The following is an 18,134-nucleotide window of genomic DNA, read 5'->3' on the forward strand; positions in this document are numbered from 1 at the left end:
CTTTAAAAGGACAATTAAAATCAGAAAAGTGCTCTATTACCTTGTGCCATACAGAACTTACTTAGTGGAAACATCTATCCTTGTCAAAGCTATTGCATCAAAAGATAATGGTTTTGTCACTCATTCCTGCAATTACCTCTGTGGTTAGAGGAAAGAAAGAGCCCAGTTTGATATGATCAATGCATCTTGGGATTCAAGAGACAATCATATGGTCTGCAGCTAACAAGTTTGTCTGGCTTTGCGAGCTTGTTTCAATAGAGCTGTAATGCTATGCATTTTGGATTAATCTTAAAAATTCAGTTTTGCTTTTAGTTTCTTTTGAAGATAATGAACATATTATTCCAGGTTTATGAGTCTGATCAAATGTTTTAAGGATATTCAGTGATCTATTTCAAGAGCCTTTGTAAATGGAAAATGCAGCCTTGTGTTTGAGGCACTGGGGAGGTTTTAACAGCTCTCTCCAAGTTTCATTAATGTATTTATTTTCTGAGTTGGATCCAGACAAAGTTATCTACACTAAAATCTCATGGAAATTAATGGAACTTATATTAGTCATGACTAACATTCAGGTTGAATTCAGTGGGATTTAAGAGTAACCTCTTTAGTTTGGATCCAACTTTCTCTATATAGAGGTATCATATTCCCTTGCAAAATTAGTAGTCTGCCACTTTCATCTTAATATCAAGATATCTTTTTTCCATCCTGTGCCCAATTTGCAGTGAAGCTTATTAAAGAATTTTCATTATAAAATGTATACTTTGGCTTTCCCCCTAGACCACAAGATAGATAAGTCGAGTGATACTGAATTTATCCTCCAGAAGTTTGTTTTTGAGAGAGAGCTTCCCTATGAGATCTTCGGATTGTCTTTCTAATACTTTCTGAGATATATGGAACCCTCCTTTGCCTTTGCACCATGGGCCCTTCTGATCCTAAAACAGCCCTTTCCTCTATAGCAGAGAGGTGTTTGTGCTCAGAGAAGTTTTTGAGTCTAAAGTCAGTGGATCTCAACTGTACTTCTGACAGTTATCTATGCCTCTCTGCTTCTGCAGCAAAGTTCAGGCTCGCAAGGCTTTCTCTGCCTACTTGCATCGTGTTCAGTTGCGCCTGATGAAAGAGGCTGGGGATCAGGTCCATAATCCTGCCTGGGCTGCTAAGGAAGATGAACAAATGGTAAGACATAGTCTGCTTATCCAACTCCTTTCATGGAGGAGAAACCAGCCTAGTCAGCATTCCTGAATCACAGTCAGTGTGAAGCTGATTTCCATCAGCTAGGGTTAGTTAACCATTGCAAGACTAGCTCATCCTGCCTCTGAAATGATTTGAATACTTCTCTTTGGGCCAGGCTACATTCTTTGTGTGCAGATCATTTAGAAGAGAAGTATTTAGGCTCTGAAGGAGATCAACCCAGCTGAATAGAGCATAGTTCTTTATTTCCCACCTTTTCACATAGGTTTCCCATTCCCATGTTGAACTGTCTGTATCAGGAACATGGTTTCCAGACATAATTTTGAGTTGTCTACTGACTCCCCAGACAGTAGCTGAACCATTGTTCTGTATATGAAGCAGCCGCTTTTTAACATTTAATAAAACAGACCCCCTTCCAGTCCTTGCCCTTAGCAGGCAGTTTTCTTAGCCCAAAAAGAGACTATGAAAACAGGCTACAAGGAAAGAGCCAATCTAGCTCATAGATTAAAAGCCTTATGTCAGGAATTGGGAATAATCAGTTTGCCTCAGTGGAAAATGTTACTCCTGCTCTTTCCAAGTGGAAAATTGAAACTGGCTCTCTGAGAGCTACTTTGTCTGCTGTGCTGTGAAAAATAATGTTTAAAATAACAGATCAAACCAACCCAATATAATGCTGGTGAGATGCAAGCTGTGAAATTCAACACTTTGGCTATGAGGCAGTTCATTTGCATGTTTAGTAGGGCACCTAACCAAAAGTAAATCCAGACTGGAGACAGAATATGTTTGAAGCTAAACACCCAAGTCAGGCATCTTGCTTTAGTGTTCATTTTAGAGACAGTTCCTCCTACTATTGGGGCTGACATAATGGGATAGAAAGGCATGGTTTTCCAGCCAGGTTGATATAAGGCATGAGATTTGGAGAAGGTGGTGCCAGAGATGCATAGTGGTGATAGTCATATTCAGAATTTGATATAAAAGCTTGTAATCCACTTATGAGCTTTTATATAACTATCAGAAACTATGAATTTCTGATAGTCATAGTTTCCTGAACATCATAACTTGCATCTTTTTGCCTATGAGTTTGCTTTTTTTTACTGTTTTACAATATGCTTCTTATCCCCAGTCCAAAAACCTTATTATTATTATTATTACTATTATTATTAACATTATTTATTCATTTCTATCTGACTTTTCCCCATGGGTGGGATTCAATATCATTGTCAATATCATTTTACAATGAAATAGAAGACATCCATTAGATGGATTTATTCCTTAATTTTGTTCCTTGATGACAGGAGCTAGTGGTTCGCTTTTTGAAGCGAGCAGCAAGTAATCTTCAACAGTCTTTGAGAATGCTTCTCCCAAGTCGGCGCCTAGCCCTGTTTGACCGTAGGCGCATCTTGGCTCACCAGCTTGGTGAATTCATCATCTGTTATAATAGGGTGAGTATTGGTTGTGTAAGCTGGGGTCTAGTGTAGGAGAAGAGGAATGTGTTTGATTTTAGACATCAGTGCTCCCTGCTTTTATTTTATTTTACTCCAAGGCTTTTTTTCTTGTCAGGAGTGACTTGAGAAACTGCAAGTTGCTTCTGGTGTGAGAGAATTGGCTGCCCACAAGGACACTGCCCATGGAACGCCTTGATGTTTTGATGATTTACCATCCTGTGGGAGGCTTCTCTCATGTCCCTGCATGGGGAGCTGGAGCTGACAGAGGGAGCTCATCCATGCTCTCCCCAGATTCGAACCTCTGACCTGTTGGCACAACGGTTTAACCCATTGCACCACCAGGGGCTCCTACTCAAAGGTTGAAATGATATAAAGAAGCAGACAAAGTAAAATCATGAGTAAATCATGCTTTCAAACTTCCTGCTTTGTAAGTTGAAAAGAGGCAATGTCGCAGATCATTAAACTCAAATTTATTTTCAGATAGTACAGGGTAGGCATAAGCTTTTGCTTACTCAGCTTTTTTTGTAATAACTTGATAACCTGTTTTATCAGGCCCTGAGTCTTGTTACTTGGGTTGCTGATGTCACTTTTTGCTAAGCAGGAAACCCAAATTTTATCAGATAAATGCTTATCGTATTGAGAACAAGTAGACAGGGAAATGTAATAGAACAGGGACTGAACTGGCTGTGTCTCTAGGTAGATTTCGCAAGCAAATACTTTCCATGTTATGATTCTGATTCTCTTTGAAAACAGCGATCAGAAAACTTTGATGGTATCATTGGGCTTTTGCAAATTAGTTCAGTAAAGTGAAGTCCAAATTAAATTGTTTTTACAGAGATGCTGTAGAATAGTGGTTTTCAAACTAGTAGTCACACAGTATGATGCCTTTTGCTTGCCAAGTTGATGTTCTCTGACTTAATGTGTGGCCGAGGTATAGGTGGGTGGTTTAAAAAACTGAAGTACAATTAATCTTTTACAAATGCAAAAGGAGATAACCTAATGTGTTGCAAGAAACATGTCTAAGACCCTAGTATTTGGAACTCTTTTTAAAAAAAAGATAAATTCAACACTGTGGATATAGTATAGTTTTAAAGCAATTTTAATTTTATAATGTTTTGTTGTCCATTGTTTTTCTTCACCCACCATTTACACTTTGTAAACACCATAACTAATGAATCTTGAAAAGTATATTTTAGCCACACAGTTCACTGTTTAGCTTCCATTAGTCAGAGAATGCCAGATAGAAGGTGCCCAAGTTCAGTTTGACACTTACAATCTATCAATTGGGAGTGGCATGGATGAATTTGACAATAGTATTGCTTCTTTCTTTCTCCTCTGTAAGCAAAACCAGCTATTTAAGTACACATATGCTATGCATATTTTGCCATTAAAACTCACACATTTCGTGCGTCTGTACCGTATAAACAGTTGCATTGAAAGTAAATAAAGTAATGTAGGTGCATAGTACATACAAATGCAGCTACATTTAAAAATATGCTATTTTTCATGTGAAGATTATTTGTACATTCTAATAGTTAAGATCCATAGTAGGTTGCAAATGTGCTTATAATCGTACATGCTTTCTTAAAACAATAAAGCCAGTTAAGGTTTTTAGAAGTAAACCTTTAGGCAATTTATTGATTTATCATATCAGGAGTGAAACAAGGATACAGTTTATTGTATTTTTTTTAAAAAAAACACACACACACAAAACTTGGCATTATATTAAATGTCTTTTGACCAGTAGCTGGCTATTTGGAGTACCTCTGGTGTTGCTATAAGAAGGTCCTCCATTGTGCATGTGGCTGGGCTCGGGATGCGTTGTAATAGGTGGTTTGTGGTTTGCTCTTTTCCACACTCGCATGTCATGGACCCCACTTCTTAAGGTTGGCTCTGTATCTCATGGTGCCAGAACGCAGTCTGTTCAGCGCCTTCCAAGTCACCCAGTTTTCTGTGTGCCCAGGAAGGAGTCTCTCATTTGGTATCAGCCATGACTTGAGGTTCTGGGTTTTTTGCCTGCCATTTTTGGACTCTTGCTTGCTGAGGTGTTACTTTGAGTTCCTCTATATAGGGGCTGGGCTAGAGATGTCACTACCTTGGTGCTTTCATTATTGGCTGCTACTTCCTGGCGGATGTCAGGTGGTGCAATACCAGATTATTAGTGTAATTTCTCCAGTGGTGCAGGGCGCAGGGACCCTATGATAATGCAGCATGTCTCATTAAGAGCCACATGCACTGTTTTAGCATAGTGAGATGTGTTCCAAACTGGGCATGCGTACTCAGGAGCAGAATAGAAAAGCACAAGGACAGACCTTTAGGCAATTAAAACTCCGTATTCACAAATGTTTTTATTTTACAATTTAAGTTACATTCCAAAGAAAAATGTATTACCTTCAACATTGCCCCACAGACCAAGGAATACTTTTTAAAGTGTCATTGAAAAGATTTATCATTAGTTAACCTGAAATCTTTAATATGCTAGAGAAGGCTCTAGATGAGTAGTTCTCAACCTGTGGGTCCCCATGTGTTTTGGCTTTCATCTCCCAGAAATCCTAACAGCTGGTAAACTGGCTGGAATTTCTGGGAGTTGTAGGCCAAAACACTTGGGGACCCACAGGTTGAGAACTACTACTCTAGATGATATTATAGAGCAGCGTGGACTCTTTGTGGTTTCATTAAAAAAAATCTAGTCCTCATTCTTATACAGATTGAAAATATGGGTATACTGCTTGTAATCATTGGGCTGTTTTGTAGCTCAGGATTAGCTGAGGATCAGTAGAATCAATGTGCTGCGTATCCTTGATGTGCTATCTCCCTTAGCTATTTCACTTTTAAACATTTTAAATACCTCATAATGTATATGCAGTCAGGATGGCTGAAGAGGTTACTTCAGTGTTGCTTACTTATAGGAAACTGATCAGATGGCTCAGAAAAAATTAAAACAAAAACAGGAGGAGGAGGAAGAAGAGGGTGTGGATCCTGAAGGTTTTCATGAATTTGTTACTAAAGCAAGGTAAGGACTGATTTTTAATGTGTTTCTTAAGCATTATGTGCCCTTATTTGCAGATATGCTGGGAACCCCTGGTGGCACAGTGGGTTAAACCCACTGAGCTGCGGAACTTGCTGACCGAATGGTCGGTGGTTTGAATTCGGGGAGCGGTGTGAGCTCCCACAGACAAATAGAAGTTGGTATATAGTGTTGTCAACATGAAGGCTATCTTGATGCAGAATCCCTTTTTCTGTTTTCATATTTTCCGACGCAGTGACTATGGTTGCATGAAAGAAGGGGGAAGTATAACTTTAGAGTAGTTATAGTTGAATGATGGGCACTGATCCCAGGGCTCCCGGCAGCCTTGTCCATTAGACTGGAATGTTTAAAAATAATTCTGTCAGCAGTCTTATTCAGTATTTCTGTGACACTTGTAAAAAATGTTGACCTTCTACAGTCAACTTTTTCTTATTACTAGGCCTCTTATTTATGTGCATTGGTGGGAAGGGACGACAACTACCATTGTGGTAATCTCTGTATTTGGCCTAAAGCTTTGGATGTCAAAGACCTTAAAGCTGGTATGGATGTTCACTGAGCAGTTTTCTGAGAAAATGTATTAATTCAGTTTCCACTTCCTTTTAGTTTCTTTCCTTGTATTGTATTTTTAATTTTTATTTTCCATTGAATGCTTCTCTCTAAGCATCTCTGAGCATCCGTTGAAATTGTGTCACAGAATTACAAACACTTGCTATATGTTGTAATCATCAATTTTAAAGTTGCGTCCTGTGTTGTAATCTTTGTTCTGTGTTTTTTAATGTTTTTTATAGAAATGTGTTTTAATACATGTATTTTATAGAATGATTTGTGTTTTAACTATGTTATAATCCTCCTTGAGCGACGAGAAGAGGCAGGCAAGAAATACAATTGTTATTATTATTTCCTTAGTGAAAGTGATCTGGAAGAGGTGTTGACTTTTTATACACACAAGAATAAATCAGCAAGTGTCTTCCTGGGAACAAACCCTGGAACTTCAAAGCCCAGTAATAGCCAGTTGGAAAACAGAGGCAAAGAAGGTGAGCATGCATACCTTTTTCTAATAGTTGTCTCTGATAGCCTCACACAGAACTGTGGAGAAGCTGCAGTATTTCACTTGGTCTCCGTATTAGATATGTGTAAATACCAAATGGTTTGGATTGATAAACACTTTTATTGCTGTGATGGATTTTTGTTTGAAGATACTCAATTATTGCAGCATTAGAAAGTGGTGAGAGGTAGTAAACATTACAGATCATCAGCGCGTGCTGTTTCACAGTGTGATGGGAGTTGGATTTTCTTTACTCAGTTCCAAATTTCTTTTCAGATCACGCAGAAAAATTGGAAGTAACTGAAAAACAGCCATCTCAAATTCCAGTGGTTAAGGAAAATGTGGCAGAGGAGCTAAAAGGTGACCAACCCAAAGAAACCAGACCATCCAGTGAGTAAAACTAGATATGACTAATTTTGCATCCTATATAACACAAGGTGACATGACTGAATCTTTGGGTCTGACATAATATATAGTTACTTTTTGATATTCAGACCGATATATTGAGTGCAGCAGAAAACCACATTTGTTTGCAAAACTTTGACTTACATTAAATTAAACTTTGAGCAGAATAATCATCATGTTAAGACACTAAAAGCATTTCTTTTTCAAATTTTATTGTAGCGTTCATCATAGTAAGATTTGTTGTTTTTCTATTGTTTTGATTTTGAGTGGTATAAAAAACAATAGATCAGTCAAGTGAATACAGATTGAGTGTACCTTATTCGGAATTTTGAGAACTCTTGAATTTAAAGTAGTCCACACGGATAGCTGAGATAGTGACACCTTCATTTTCTGGTGGTTCGCTGTGAATAAACTTTGTTTCATGCACATGATTAAAATATTGTGGAAAATGAACTTTGGGCTGTATGTATATGAAAAATAAAGGATTTTCATGTTTAGATATGGGTCCCATATCCAAGATACCTCATTATGTACATATCTGCAAATACAGATATTAAAATTATAAAAATCCAAAATACCTCAGGTCCCAAGTATTAAAGCTAAGGGATGCTCAGCCCTCTTTAATAATTTCAAATAATTAACTTTCATATCGCATATTTCCATGAACAATAGAAAGAATATATGGTCTATCCTGTAGAATTTCTAATGCTCTCATCACTACAGTATTGTAGAAGAGACAGAAAAGTTCTTCAGTGGTTACAATTCTAAGAATTAATTTTGAGTGTGTAAGTTATTAAAGAACTGTAGTCTATGTTATGTATATTTGGTTTCTGAATAACATTTTAATGGAACTTCCAAAATTACAGTGTAGAGTAAAGGTAACTATTTATTTATTTGCGATATTTATAGCCCGCCTTTCTCAACCATATGGCGACTCAAGGTAGGTTACAGGGTGGCACGATTCGATGCCATGCAGTCATAAAGTGCAGTTAAAGCAATCAACATAACAATATAAAACATATATAAAAATCATTAAAACATATAATCATGGGTGTCATCCTGTTAAAACATCTTCCAATCACATTGTCTGGCCATTCCATGTTCATCATTCATAGTGTCATGTTATCTATTTCGCTGCAATCTCAAAAGCTTGCTCAAAGAGCCAAGTTTTTAACTTTTTACAGAAAGTCAGGAGGGAGGGGGGGACAATCTAATATCCCTCGGGAGGGAGTTCCATAGCCAGGGGGCCACCACTGAGAAGGCCCTGTCTCTTGTCCCCGCCAATCATGGCTGCAATGCAGGCGGGATCGCGAGTAGGGCCTCCCCAGACGATCTTAAGCTCCCTTGATGGTTCATAGGAGGAGAACTAAGCAAAACATATATACATCCTTAAGTACATATAATATATATTTGGAAATAATAAGTTATGTGCACAAACCAACCATTGACAATTCTCTTTATTAACATTAAAAATAAGCTTTCAAAAGCACTCATACCAACAATAAAGTATAATAACTAATCTAGCTAAAATGAACATAATGCTATCTATACACATAATAAAAGTGAAAATACGTATGTGTGTGTGTATGGCTGGGGTGTCCACTTACACAGACAAGCTCCTGCCTCCACAAGCAGCTATAGCTCCCATCACTCAGGAGACACCAATGGCCCTCCCTCCAATAACATTGCAGGTTATAGAGAGTGTCGTGAACATGTCCAATAACCCTGCCAATGTCCTCCACCAGCACCATAGAGTCCACCATCCAAGTGAAGGCTTTCATACAGGGACAATTCCATCTTAGAGTTTCTGTTTTTCCTCCACCACAGACATCCATTGTTTCTTACTCTCTCCATTGGTGTGGAATTTGCATGACCCTGCTCATTGCCTCTCCCTTAACGCTTTCCTATTATTTTCTATGGCAGACAGCAAACAGAGGAATTGATCAGCGACTGAACATACTGGAGGGTTTGGGGGGGCATTCATCGTGAGTTATAGGAGTTGTAGGTATGGGAATGTAGAGTTCACCTGCAATCTAAGAGCACTCTTAACTCCACCAACGATGGACCTGGAACTAACCCCAAAACAAACAACCCAGGCAACCTTGAGTACTCAAGCTAGTATATAATAAAACAGAATCCAATTTATTGTCGAAGGCTTTCATGGCCAGAATCACTGGGTTGTTGTAGGTTTTTTCGGGCTATATGGTCATGTTCTAGAGGCATTCTCTCCTGACGTTTCGTCTGCATCTATGGCAAGCATCCTCAGAGGTAGTGTGGTCTGACCTCGCTACCTCTGAGGATGCATGCCATAGATGCAGGTGAAACCTCATGAGAGAATGCCTCTAGAACATGGCCATATAGCCCGAAAAAACCTACAACAACCCAGAACCCAATTTTTAATAAAAATCCATTCCTTTTAGAAAAACCTTTTTTGAAGGCCAGAGTCAGTGAAGAAGGAGATGGAGAACTTTATTTTTCTACCCCTCCTCCATCTCCCCAAGGGGACTCGGGGCGGCTTACATGGGGCCAAGCCCAGGCAACATACAGTTAAAAGCAAAGCAACAGCAAATTATAATTTAATTAAAATAGCACAAAACAGCATAACAATAATAAACAAGCATCAAGTCACAGCAGACCAATTTTGGATGGGGAGGGGGGGAGGCCAACATGCGAACTGATTAAAAGGTAAATGGTTCAATAAGGTGGATAAAGACATAATGGCATAGGAGATATCATGAAAACAGAGCAATTAAACAGGATTAGGATGAATTCAGTGGATATATTCAGTGGTGAATATATCCCGTAGAAAACTATTGTGTCTTGCTATATTTCATGCCTCTTGTTTATAGTGTTCATTTCTCTAAACAAAAAAAGACTCCAATGTTATTGTGTATATCATGTTTGTGGTCATTTAGCAATATGAAAAGCCCCAATTAGCTTGCATATGTCTTTGGTTTTTTTAAATAGGGGTTACTTCTTCACCAGAAGATGAGAATGCACCACAACCCCGCCTCCTTAGTGCTTCTTCCTCTGTTCCTGATGCCATCCTCCCACAAAGCATCAGTTCCCCGTTGTCTTCTCATACTGCTGCCTCTGATAATGCACAGCTGCCTGATCATCTCTCAGACTTCTCTCTTTCATCTGGTTCTAGACTGATTCCTTCCCCATCTTTCCAAAATACTGCAATGGACAGCTGGTCTAGCACAGCAAAAAATGTGCCCCAACTGTCCTCCAACGATGCAGGATTACACCGTTGTCAGTCTGGCAGTTTTACTGTCAGTCCCTTCTCTTCCTTTCAGAGTGCTATGCAGATCTACAGCCAAAGAGTGACCCGGCCATCCTCAGCAAAAGCAGGTAAGGCAGCAGGATATTTGGCTGCTTAACTGGCACTAATACTTTTACTCTTTGTTCAGAATATTTGACTATGCTGCCAAATGTCAGAGTAGGGCTATTCAAGCATATAGGTAAGGGCATTCTTATTTGTTTTTCTATAGGGTAGTTATTTCAAAACTAAATATAAGCCATCAGATCCAGAAATTGGTTTCCATGTTTGCTAAATTAATAATAAAATTATAATTTATTTTTGGCAATTTTCAGATATCATTTTCTTTTTCCAACCTTGCTCCTGTCGGCACGTAACACACTTTTGGCAGACGTCCTGAATAGTCCAGGAAGAAATGATTAAACTTTACCCATGTGAAATGACTTCAGGCAAATTATATGGCAACAACATAAAGTAACCTGCTGTGAATGGATGATTCAAATACCATTTTTCTTAGAATAACTCTTTATTTGTTCTGCAAGTCACCATCCTGTTGAAATGATCAGGCAGTGTGCATACAGCTCTCAGCAGCACCAAAACTTCATTTGCTTTCTCACTGTTGATAACTTAGCCCATTCCTCTTTTGGACATCAGCTTTTGGGTTGTTTTCTTCAAATGAATTTTACCTAAGAATCTTTTGCTCACAGTTCTTTTTCATCTGCTGTCTCCACTAGGCCATTAGATCAGAAATATCCACAAATACTTTTTCTTAGTGTTTTTCCTCTTCATCTTTATTATAATTTTGCTTTCTCTTTGTGATTTCTTGTTCTTCATTATACCTTGTTTCATTTGGTGACATTCTTTGTTTTTTCTTTCTAATGATTATCATTATGAGATGGTTTTTGAAATCTTGTGATCTCATGGCCATTCTTCAAAAATGCATTTCGTGTAGGGACAATATTTCATTCACTGATTGATTTTCAGTGAAACTCACACGCTTGGCAAGCATAAACACCATCAAGGCTTTTAAAAACCACACATCTCCAAGCCTTCAGTCTAGTGGGAGTGATAAGACATCCATTATATTAAGGTCTTTAAACAACGACTCTGGATACTGCTATTTGTTAGTACTCACCATCAATTGTCTTACTTCATCCCGAATCTGCATAGCAATCAATTCAATCCAACAACCAGCCCACAAAATATTGATGAGGCATCCCTACCCAGACACATATTGGCATAGGGAGAAAGGCAGAAAGAAGAAAGGGAGCAAGCAAGGCCTGTTCTTTGCTTTTGACTTTTTAGACAGTCTCATTCTCTATGCTTGCCAGTACTTTACAGAACAAGATCTGTTTAGTTCTAACACCGACAGCAAGCACAGTTACACACAGGGCAATATCCAATGAAGAAGATGAGGGATCCATTTTTCTATACCTTTGCCTTTATATCAGTCATGATAATGGACATCAGCTTCATCTCAGAGTTAGCCTTAAACTTTTACTAATTACTTATTGTGACAAACCTTTCTCAGCTTGTTGTTATCAAACATGACCTCCCTACATTCAAGTTGCAAAACACTGGCTGTTCTCACAAGTCAAATGTGTTGTTCTCAGTCTTTGACTCCATGTTTTTTACCTGTAGTACAGTATTGCTCTTGGTCAGTGCCTAGGCCATTTCTTACTTTGATAAACCTGGATTATAGCAGAGACTTGGATTCTTTCTATTAAACTTCTAGGCTGTGCTACAGAATTCCTGCCAGCAGCTGGAATACTTTGACCAACTATCTCCTCTTGTGAATCAGAGAAGATATCTTTGTCCTTTTCTCAATACAAATAATAAAACCACAATTGCTTGATTTGGATGCACATCAGGATGGTCACTGTGGAAAAGCAGGATTCACCAAAGGCACTGAGGCTCTCTAGCCTCAGAAAGGAAGGAGAACTAGTGCTGACCACAGTTAAAGCCTCTGCTTTCAACACTTCAGGCAACTGAGAAAATAGCATTCAAGACAGGCTTATATAAGGTCTGCCTCACATTTTACAAGAGGAGGACCTCATACAAAAGATCTAGATTTTCATGAGTGATCTTCATATTTTGAGGCTCAAGGTGAGCTTCATATAGGCCTGCTTCACATGTTCTGCTAAGTTTGAGCTGGCTGCACAACAGAGAGGGTTGCCACTTACTGGGTTGAAAACATGGCAAACCTACAATTGACCATTTGAAGAGTCACAGCTACAGGTAAGTTTAAATGCATTTTATAGGAATCACCTTGTCTGAGTTTTGATTTACATATCTTTACTCCCCTCAGGCAAAGAAGCCATATTCTCTGTAGACTGGTGCAATTGTTTTGCAAAGGAAACTTTTTCGCTGTCTTCAGCAGGTACAAGGAGTCACAGCCCAAGCAGACAGCGAAGTGCATTTGCCAGAGTAACTAAGGATGGGGAAGAATGCAAGCGATTCAGCCATGGTGTTATTGCAGCAGAATTGCACAGATTGGCAGAGAAGCAGGCAACAAGGCAATACTGTCCACCCAGTAATATAAACCTCCTTACACAACAGGTACAGAATCGGTTGTATTCTCTGCTTAGAACTGAAACAGGATTTGGTAGCTGAGAACATGACTGCAAAATAATGTGGTGAAACTTGTGAATGAGTGAAAACCAATTTGAAGGGTATGTTGCTCTGAGATCATGGAAACAAGTAACCATGTTACACATGTTTGGTTTGCATGGACTTGTGGAGGGGCCTGGAAGTGAGATATATTCTTGTTTTAAATGTTGAGGATGGGAGCAGGGTATTGCTTCTGAAAAGAATAAAAGCAGTTAATCAGGGAAGGAGTGGATTCAGATACCTGGTCAAATACTTTTATCACTCCACATGCTTGAACAGAAAGGAGACTAAAACAGCAGGTCATTTGCTCCATTGGCCTTGGATTTCTTCTACCTGTGCAGAGATAAGATGAAGGAATGATGTATGTTAAGAACAACAGTAGCCTCTCTTGCTGCTCTATTCACTTTTTTTTCAAAGGAGAAACATTAATGCTGTACATCTGTACTATACTGTATTGTACTGGCTAGTAATTAATGCTTACAAAGGTAAAAACAGTTCGGGCCCAGCTTACCTGTCTGAACATATCTCCTGCTATGAACCATTGCGAAGTCTAAGATCAATGGGAGAGGCCCAGCTCTCGATCTCACCATCTTCGCAAGCACAACTGGTGGAGACAAGAGACAGGGCCTTCTCAGTAGTGGCCCCTTGTCTGTGGAACTCTCTACTCAGTGACATTAGATTGGCCTCCTCCGTCTTGTAATTTAGAATAAAACTCAAAACCTGGTTATGGAACGAAGCCTTCGAACAGTAGAGGCAGCAATTTAGAATGATACCCAGTTTGTGTGACTGACAATGGATTGACCTGAACTATGATATCAAACCTGCGTGGTTCAAACAATGTTTTAGTAATTTAAGCATTAACGAACTGTTTTAATTACTGGGTTGTTGTAGGTTTTTTGGGCTGTATGGATTGGCCATGTTCTAGAAGCATTCTCTCCTGACGTTTCTCCTGCATCTGTGGCAGGCATCCTCGGAGGTTGTGAGGTCTGTTGGAAACTAGGAAAATTGGGTTTATATATCTTAGAAAGTCCAGGGTGGGAGAAAAACTTTTGTCTGTTGGAGCTAGGTGTGAATGTTTCAATTGGCCACCTTGGTTAGCATTTGATGGCCTGACATTTTTAGGTGTGGCTTGTTCCTGCCTACGGGGAATCCTTTGTTGAGAGGTGATTAGCTGTTCCTGTTTGTTTCTTGTCTGGAGTTCCTCTGTGTTTGAGTTTTGTTCATTATTTACTGTTATAATTTTAGAATTTTTTTAAAATACTGGTAGCCAGATTTTGTTCATTTTCATGATTTCCTCCTTTCTGTTGAAATTGTCCACATGCTTGTGGATTTCAATGGCTTCTCTGTGTAGTCTGACATGGTGGTTGTTAGAATGGTCCAGCATTTCTGTGTTATCAAATAATATGCTATGTCCAGGTTGGTTCATCAGGTACTCTGCTATGGCTGACTTCATCTGCAATGTCTTTCATGTTCCTTGATTCGTGTCTTTGCAGTGCTGCATTTGATGGACACTATGTAGACTTGTCCACAGCTGCATGGTATACGGTAGACTCCTGCAGAGGTGAGAGCCAGGCTTTGAAGCTGCAAGGCCATTCAATGCTAATCAAGGTAGCCAATTGCAACATTCACACTTGCCTCCAACAGACAAGAGTTCTTTCTCCCGCCCTGGACATTCCACAGAGATATAAACCCCACTTGCCTTGTTTCCAACAGACCCCTCAACCTCTGAGGATAGATGTGGGTGAAATGTTAGGAGAGAAGGCTTCTGGAATGTAACCATACGGCCCAGAAAACTGCAGAGCCTTTAATGTTCCTTGATTCGTGATTGGGCAAGGCTGCATTTGGTGGTCCCTATGTAGACTTGTCCACAGCTGCATGGTATCCGGTAGACTCCTGCAGAGGTGAGAGGTGAGAGGATCCCTCTTGTCCTTTGCTGAATGTAGCATTTGTTGGATTTTCTTAGTGGGTCTGTAGATAGTTTGTAAGTTGTGTTTCCTCATCAGCTTCCCTATGTGGTCAGTGGTTTCCTTGATGTATGCAAGAACACTTTTCCTCTGGGTGGATCTTTCTCTTGACTCTCTTGGCTTGTTCTCTGTCTTGCAGCTGATGTCTGTGGTGGAGTATCCATTGGCCTGTAAAGCCCAGTTTAGGTGATTCAGTTCGTCTTGGAGGATGTGGGGTTCACAGATTCTTTTTGCACAGTCTGCCAGGGCTTTAATGGCGCTTCTTTTTTTTTTTATTTGTAGGTATCTATCCATGTGTGTAGGTTTTCTGTAAACTGTGTGACCCAAATGTGGATCTGGTTTGCGGGTGACTAGGATATCTAGAAAAGGCAGTTTTCCTTCATTTTCTTTTTCCATAAAGAATTGGATGTTTGGGTGGATGCTGTTAAGGTGGTCCAGGAACCTGTTTAGTTCTTCTCAATTGGCTCCAAATGGTGAAGGTGTTATCCACATGTCTGAATCATATAATGGTCTTTTTTGTTGCTGTTTCTAGGGCTTGTTTTTCAAAGTGTAGAAATTCGACAATGCATTGTTTTAATTCCTTTTATCATTTATTACTGTTGCTGACATTAAATGGATGCCTATTGTGAAGCCACCCAGAGTTCCCCTCCGGAGGTGGGAAGGATGGGATACAAATAGTCAAAATAAATAAATAAATAAATAAATAAATATCTGTAGTATAAATAATTTATGTTACAAATAGAAATAAATGTCACCAGTGTGATGTATGTGTTGCTGATAATTGTTTGTGATCCATAGATCATGATCTTCCCACAAAAATATGTAACTATGGAAGTGACTCTTTGAAAGCTACACAGAAAAATAAACATTTTGAGGAGGAAGGAACCCTGTATTTCTCTTCTGATTTTCCTGGAATTGTTGATATTCTAATGAAAACTCTGTTGATTTTATTTTCTTATGCTCAGAGGCTTGTTTCTCCTGCTACCTTTCATTCCACCACTTTGCTGCATTTCCTGGTTTTTTAAATGAATACTCCTAAATAAAACAATTGTGACCAAGTGGGCATTCTGTTCTGGAAAGTGATATTTGATCCTTTCCAGCTTTGGGCTTTCAGTGAGTGAAAAATGTTTGTTTGGCTCAAAAGGAAGGGCATAGGAGTACCCAGTCAGAATTATTCATCTCTGCACTTTCATCCTCCATACATTAATGTTAGTGTTATTGGCATTTTGGAGGACAGAACTGCTTGAGCTTTACTCTGATTAAAACACAAATTATAGTTTCATTTTTCCATTTAAGGAAAGTATTATGATTGGTATCGTCTTCCAGTGGTATATTTTCCCACCCTTTGGCGGTCAACAGAACACTGCAGATCATTTTATTTCCATGGAACATATTAGAATCATTAGCCAGGAGAACAGTGCTGCAGGATTATAATGCACCGAACAGATCTTGTATCAACATAGGCAGAAGGGACAGAAATTCACTTGCTTTGTTTTTATTGTGATCCTTTATTTTATTCCAGGCATCTCCAGTTGAAGCATCCCAACTGTGGGCCTTGGAAACCTTTTGCCTGCAATCCTAGAAAGCTGGTCCAATCAGGATTGAGAATAGATTGAGGCTAGATAGATTGTGAACCACCTTGATAAAAAATGCTCCTGTGTGAACAGTCTTAGTTATCACATGTCCATTAATCCAGGGATCCTTTAGATTTGAGTTTCTTGAAGAGCAGTCCTCCCTCCCTTATGGAGCTTCTAAAATAATGCACTGTGGCTCACAGATTGGGACTGTCTGCTATTCAAGGAGCAAACCTCACTGTATCATGTATGTGCAGGGTTTTTGGCACTCCTGGGTTGTGGAGATATTCTAAAAGTGTTTAGAAACTCCAGCTTTGTGCAGTTACTGAAAAAGTGGCTGCTAGTTGGCTAAGTATTTTTGTTTTTACACACAACACATGCCTTTCTGTGCAGTGTACTCTGTGGTGGTTCTGTGTGAGATCTTTTTATCAGTGGTCATGCTGTGGGGTGGGAAGCAGTAGTTTATTACTGTTGTCTCCTAGGCTGCAGTACTTTGTGATTATTTGATGGTAAATAGAAGAATGTGTTGAATTGGCCCAACTTTGTAAAGAGGAGGGGAGGTTTAGTAAGAGCTCTGCCCTTCTCTGTCAACTGTTGTGTGAAAATTCAGGGACTGGCTATCACCAGGAACAGCTCCAGCTTTTCTATCCAGGGAGTCTGATCACAGGGATAATGTTGGACCACCCAGACAAGGGCTGGAAAGAGATGCATCTGTCTTCTCTGGTGAAGCAGCCAAATCCTCAAATCTTGCAGCCAGATTTCCCGCAAATGTGCTGATTTATGTTCAAGAAAACAGGATTGGGTGTGGGGGGAGTGAAGCACATAATTTCCTTGCTGAAATGGAAACACAAAAGGGTGATAATTTATAGGAACAGAGAAATCCTGGTGGTGCTGCAGAGACTATGGAGTGCAGGATATCTGCTGTGGTTAGGGGCCACTTTCTGCCACATACCAGTCATAGTACAAAACTGGCTTATAGCCCTTCCACCATTGGAGATACTTGATAAACTGTCTGGGGTTATTCGTCATGACTGCTATATAGTGTCTCCAGGCTCTAAGTTTGTTTCTCAATTCCAGTTTGTTTGGATGTATGCCTAAGATGGTTCTATTGCTCTTATACCTTGCTTGATAGCTTTCTATAGGCATCTTGGGTGACAGAATATTGGAAAGAAAAGCATAATGAAGAGTAGATTCCCTAACAGTATCAACAGCCCTTCTGTTTGTAGATACTTTAGAAAGGTGTCTCTGGACTGTTCTTGCTGCCTTCCGGCTGCAGTGGTTTTTCTGCAGTTGGAATGGAGCTTGTGATTTGAAGGAGACCGCTATTTGAACCAAGCTGAGCTTCAAGAAACTCTGATTGTGGGAAGAATTATTCTCTGATCATCAAAGGTTTGGCACATTGACGTGATGTTGAAATAGCTCCTACTGAGAAGTTTTGAGGCTCGGAGTACTTAATTCAGAGCTTGATTCTTTTAGTACCAGCAGAAGGCAAGTAACCATTTGCTGTAGTACAAACCACTTTTAAGAAATTATTAAATGGATGCATATGCTGGAGACACTACAAACAAATCTGCAAGTTTGTCAGGTTTCCCAGGAATGTCTCTGGCAGGTCTTTG

At 39.4% G+C, this 18,134-nt stretch overlaps 1 protein-coding gene across 13 annotated transcripts in view; it reads left to right on the plus strand.

The window, feature by feature from the left end:
- Positions 1 to 18,134, plus strand: part of TTLL5 (tubulin tyrosine ligase like 5) — a 149,823-nt gene that overhangs the window by 78,948 nt on the left and 52,741 nt on the right. For 7 of the 13 annotated variants that reach the window (XM_060758169.2, XM_060758177.2, XM_060758202.2 and 4 more), the window contains exons 23-29: positions 1,050 to 1,170; positions 2,481 to 2,627; positions 5,540 to 5,643; positions 6,565 to 6,692; positions 6,980 to 7,093; positions 10,076 to 10,462; positions 12,748 to 12,929. In XM_060758169.2, coding sequence (XP_060614152.2) covers positions 1,050 to 1,170; positions 2,481 to 2,627; positions 5,540 to 5,643; positions 6,565 to 6,692; positions 6,980 to 7,093; positions 10,076 to 10,462; positions 12,748 to 12,929 — 1,183 coding nt within the window. Of the gene's footprint in view, positions 1 to 1,049; positions 1,171 to 2,480; positions 2,628 to 5,539; positions 5,644 to 6,564; positions 6,693 to 6,979; positions 7,094 to 10,075; positions 10,463 to 12,747; positions 12,930 to 18,134 lie in introns of those variants that run through there. The other 6 variants (XM_060758193.2, XM_067462894.1, XM_060758245.2 and 3 more) reach the window with 5 other exon arrangements.

The sequence above is a fragment of the Anolis sagrei genome, chromosome 1 (assembly GCF_037176765.1).
Source record: "Anolis sagrei isolate rAnoSag1 chromosome 1, rAnoSag1.mat, whole genome shotgun sequence".
Taxonomy (NCBI): domain Eukaryota; kingdom Metazoa; phylum Chordata; class Lepidosauria; order Squamata; family Dactyloidae; genus Anolis; species Anolis sagrei.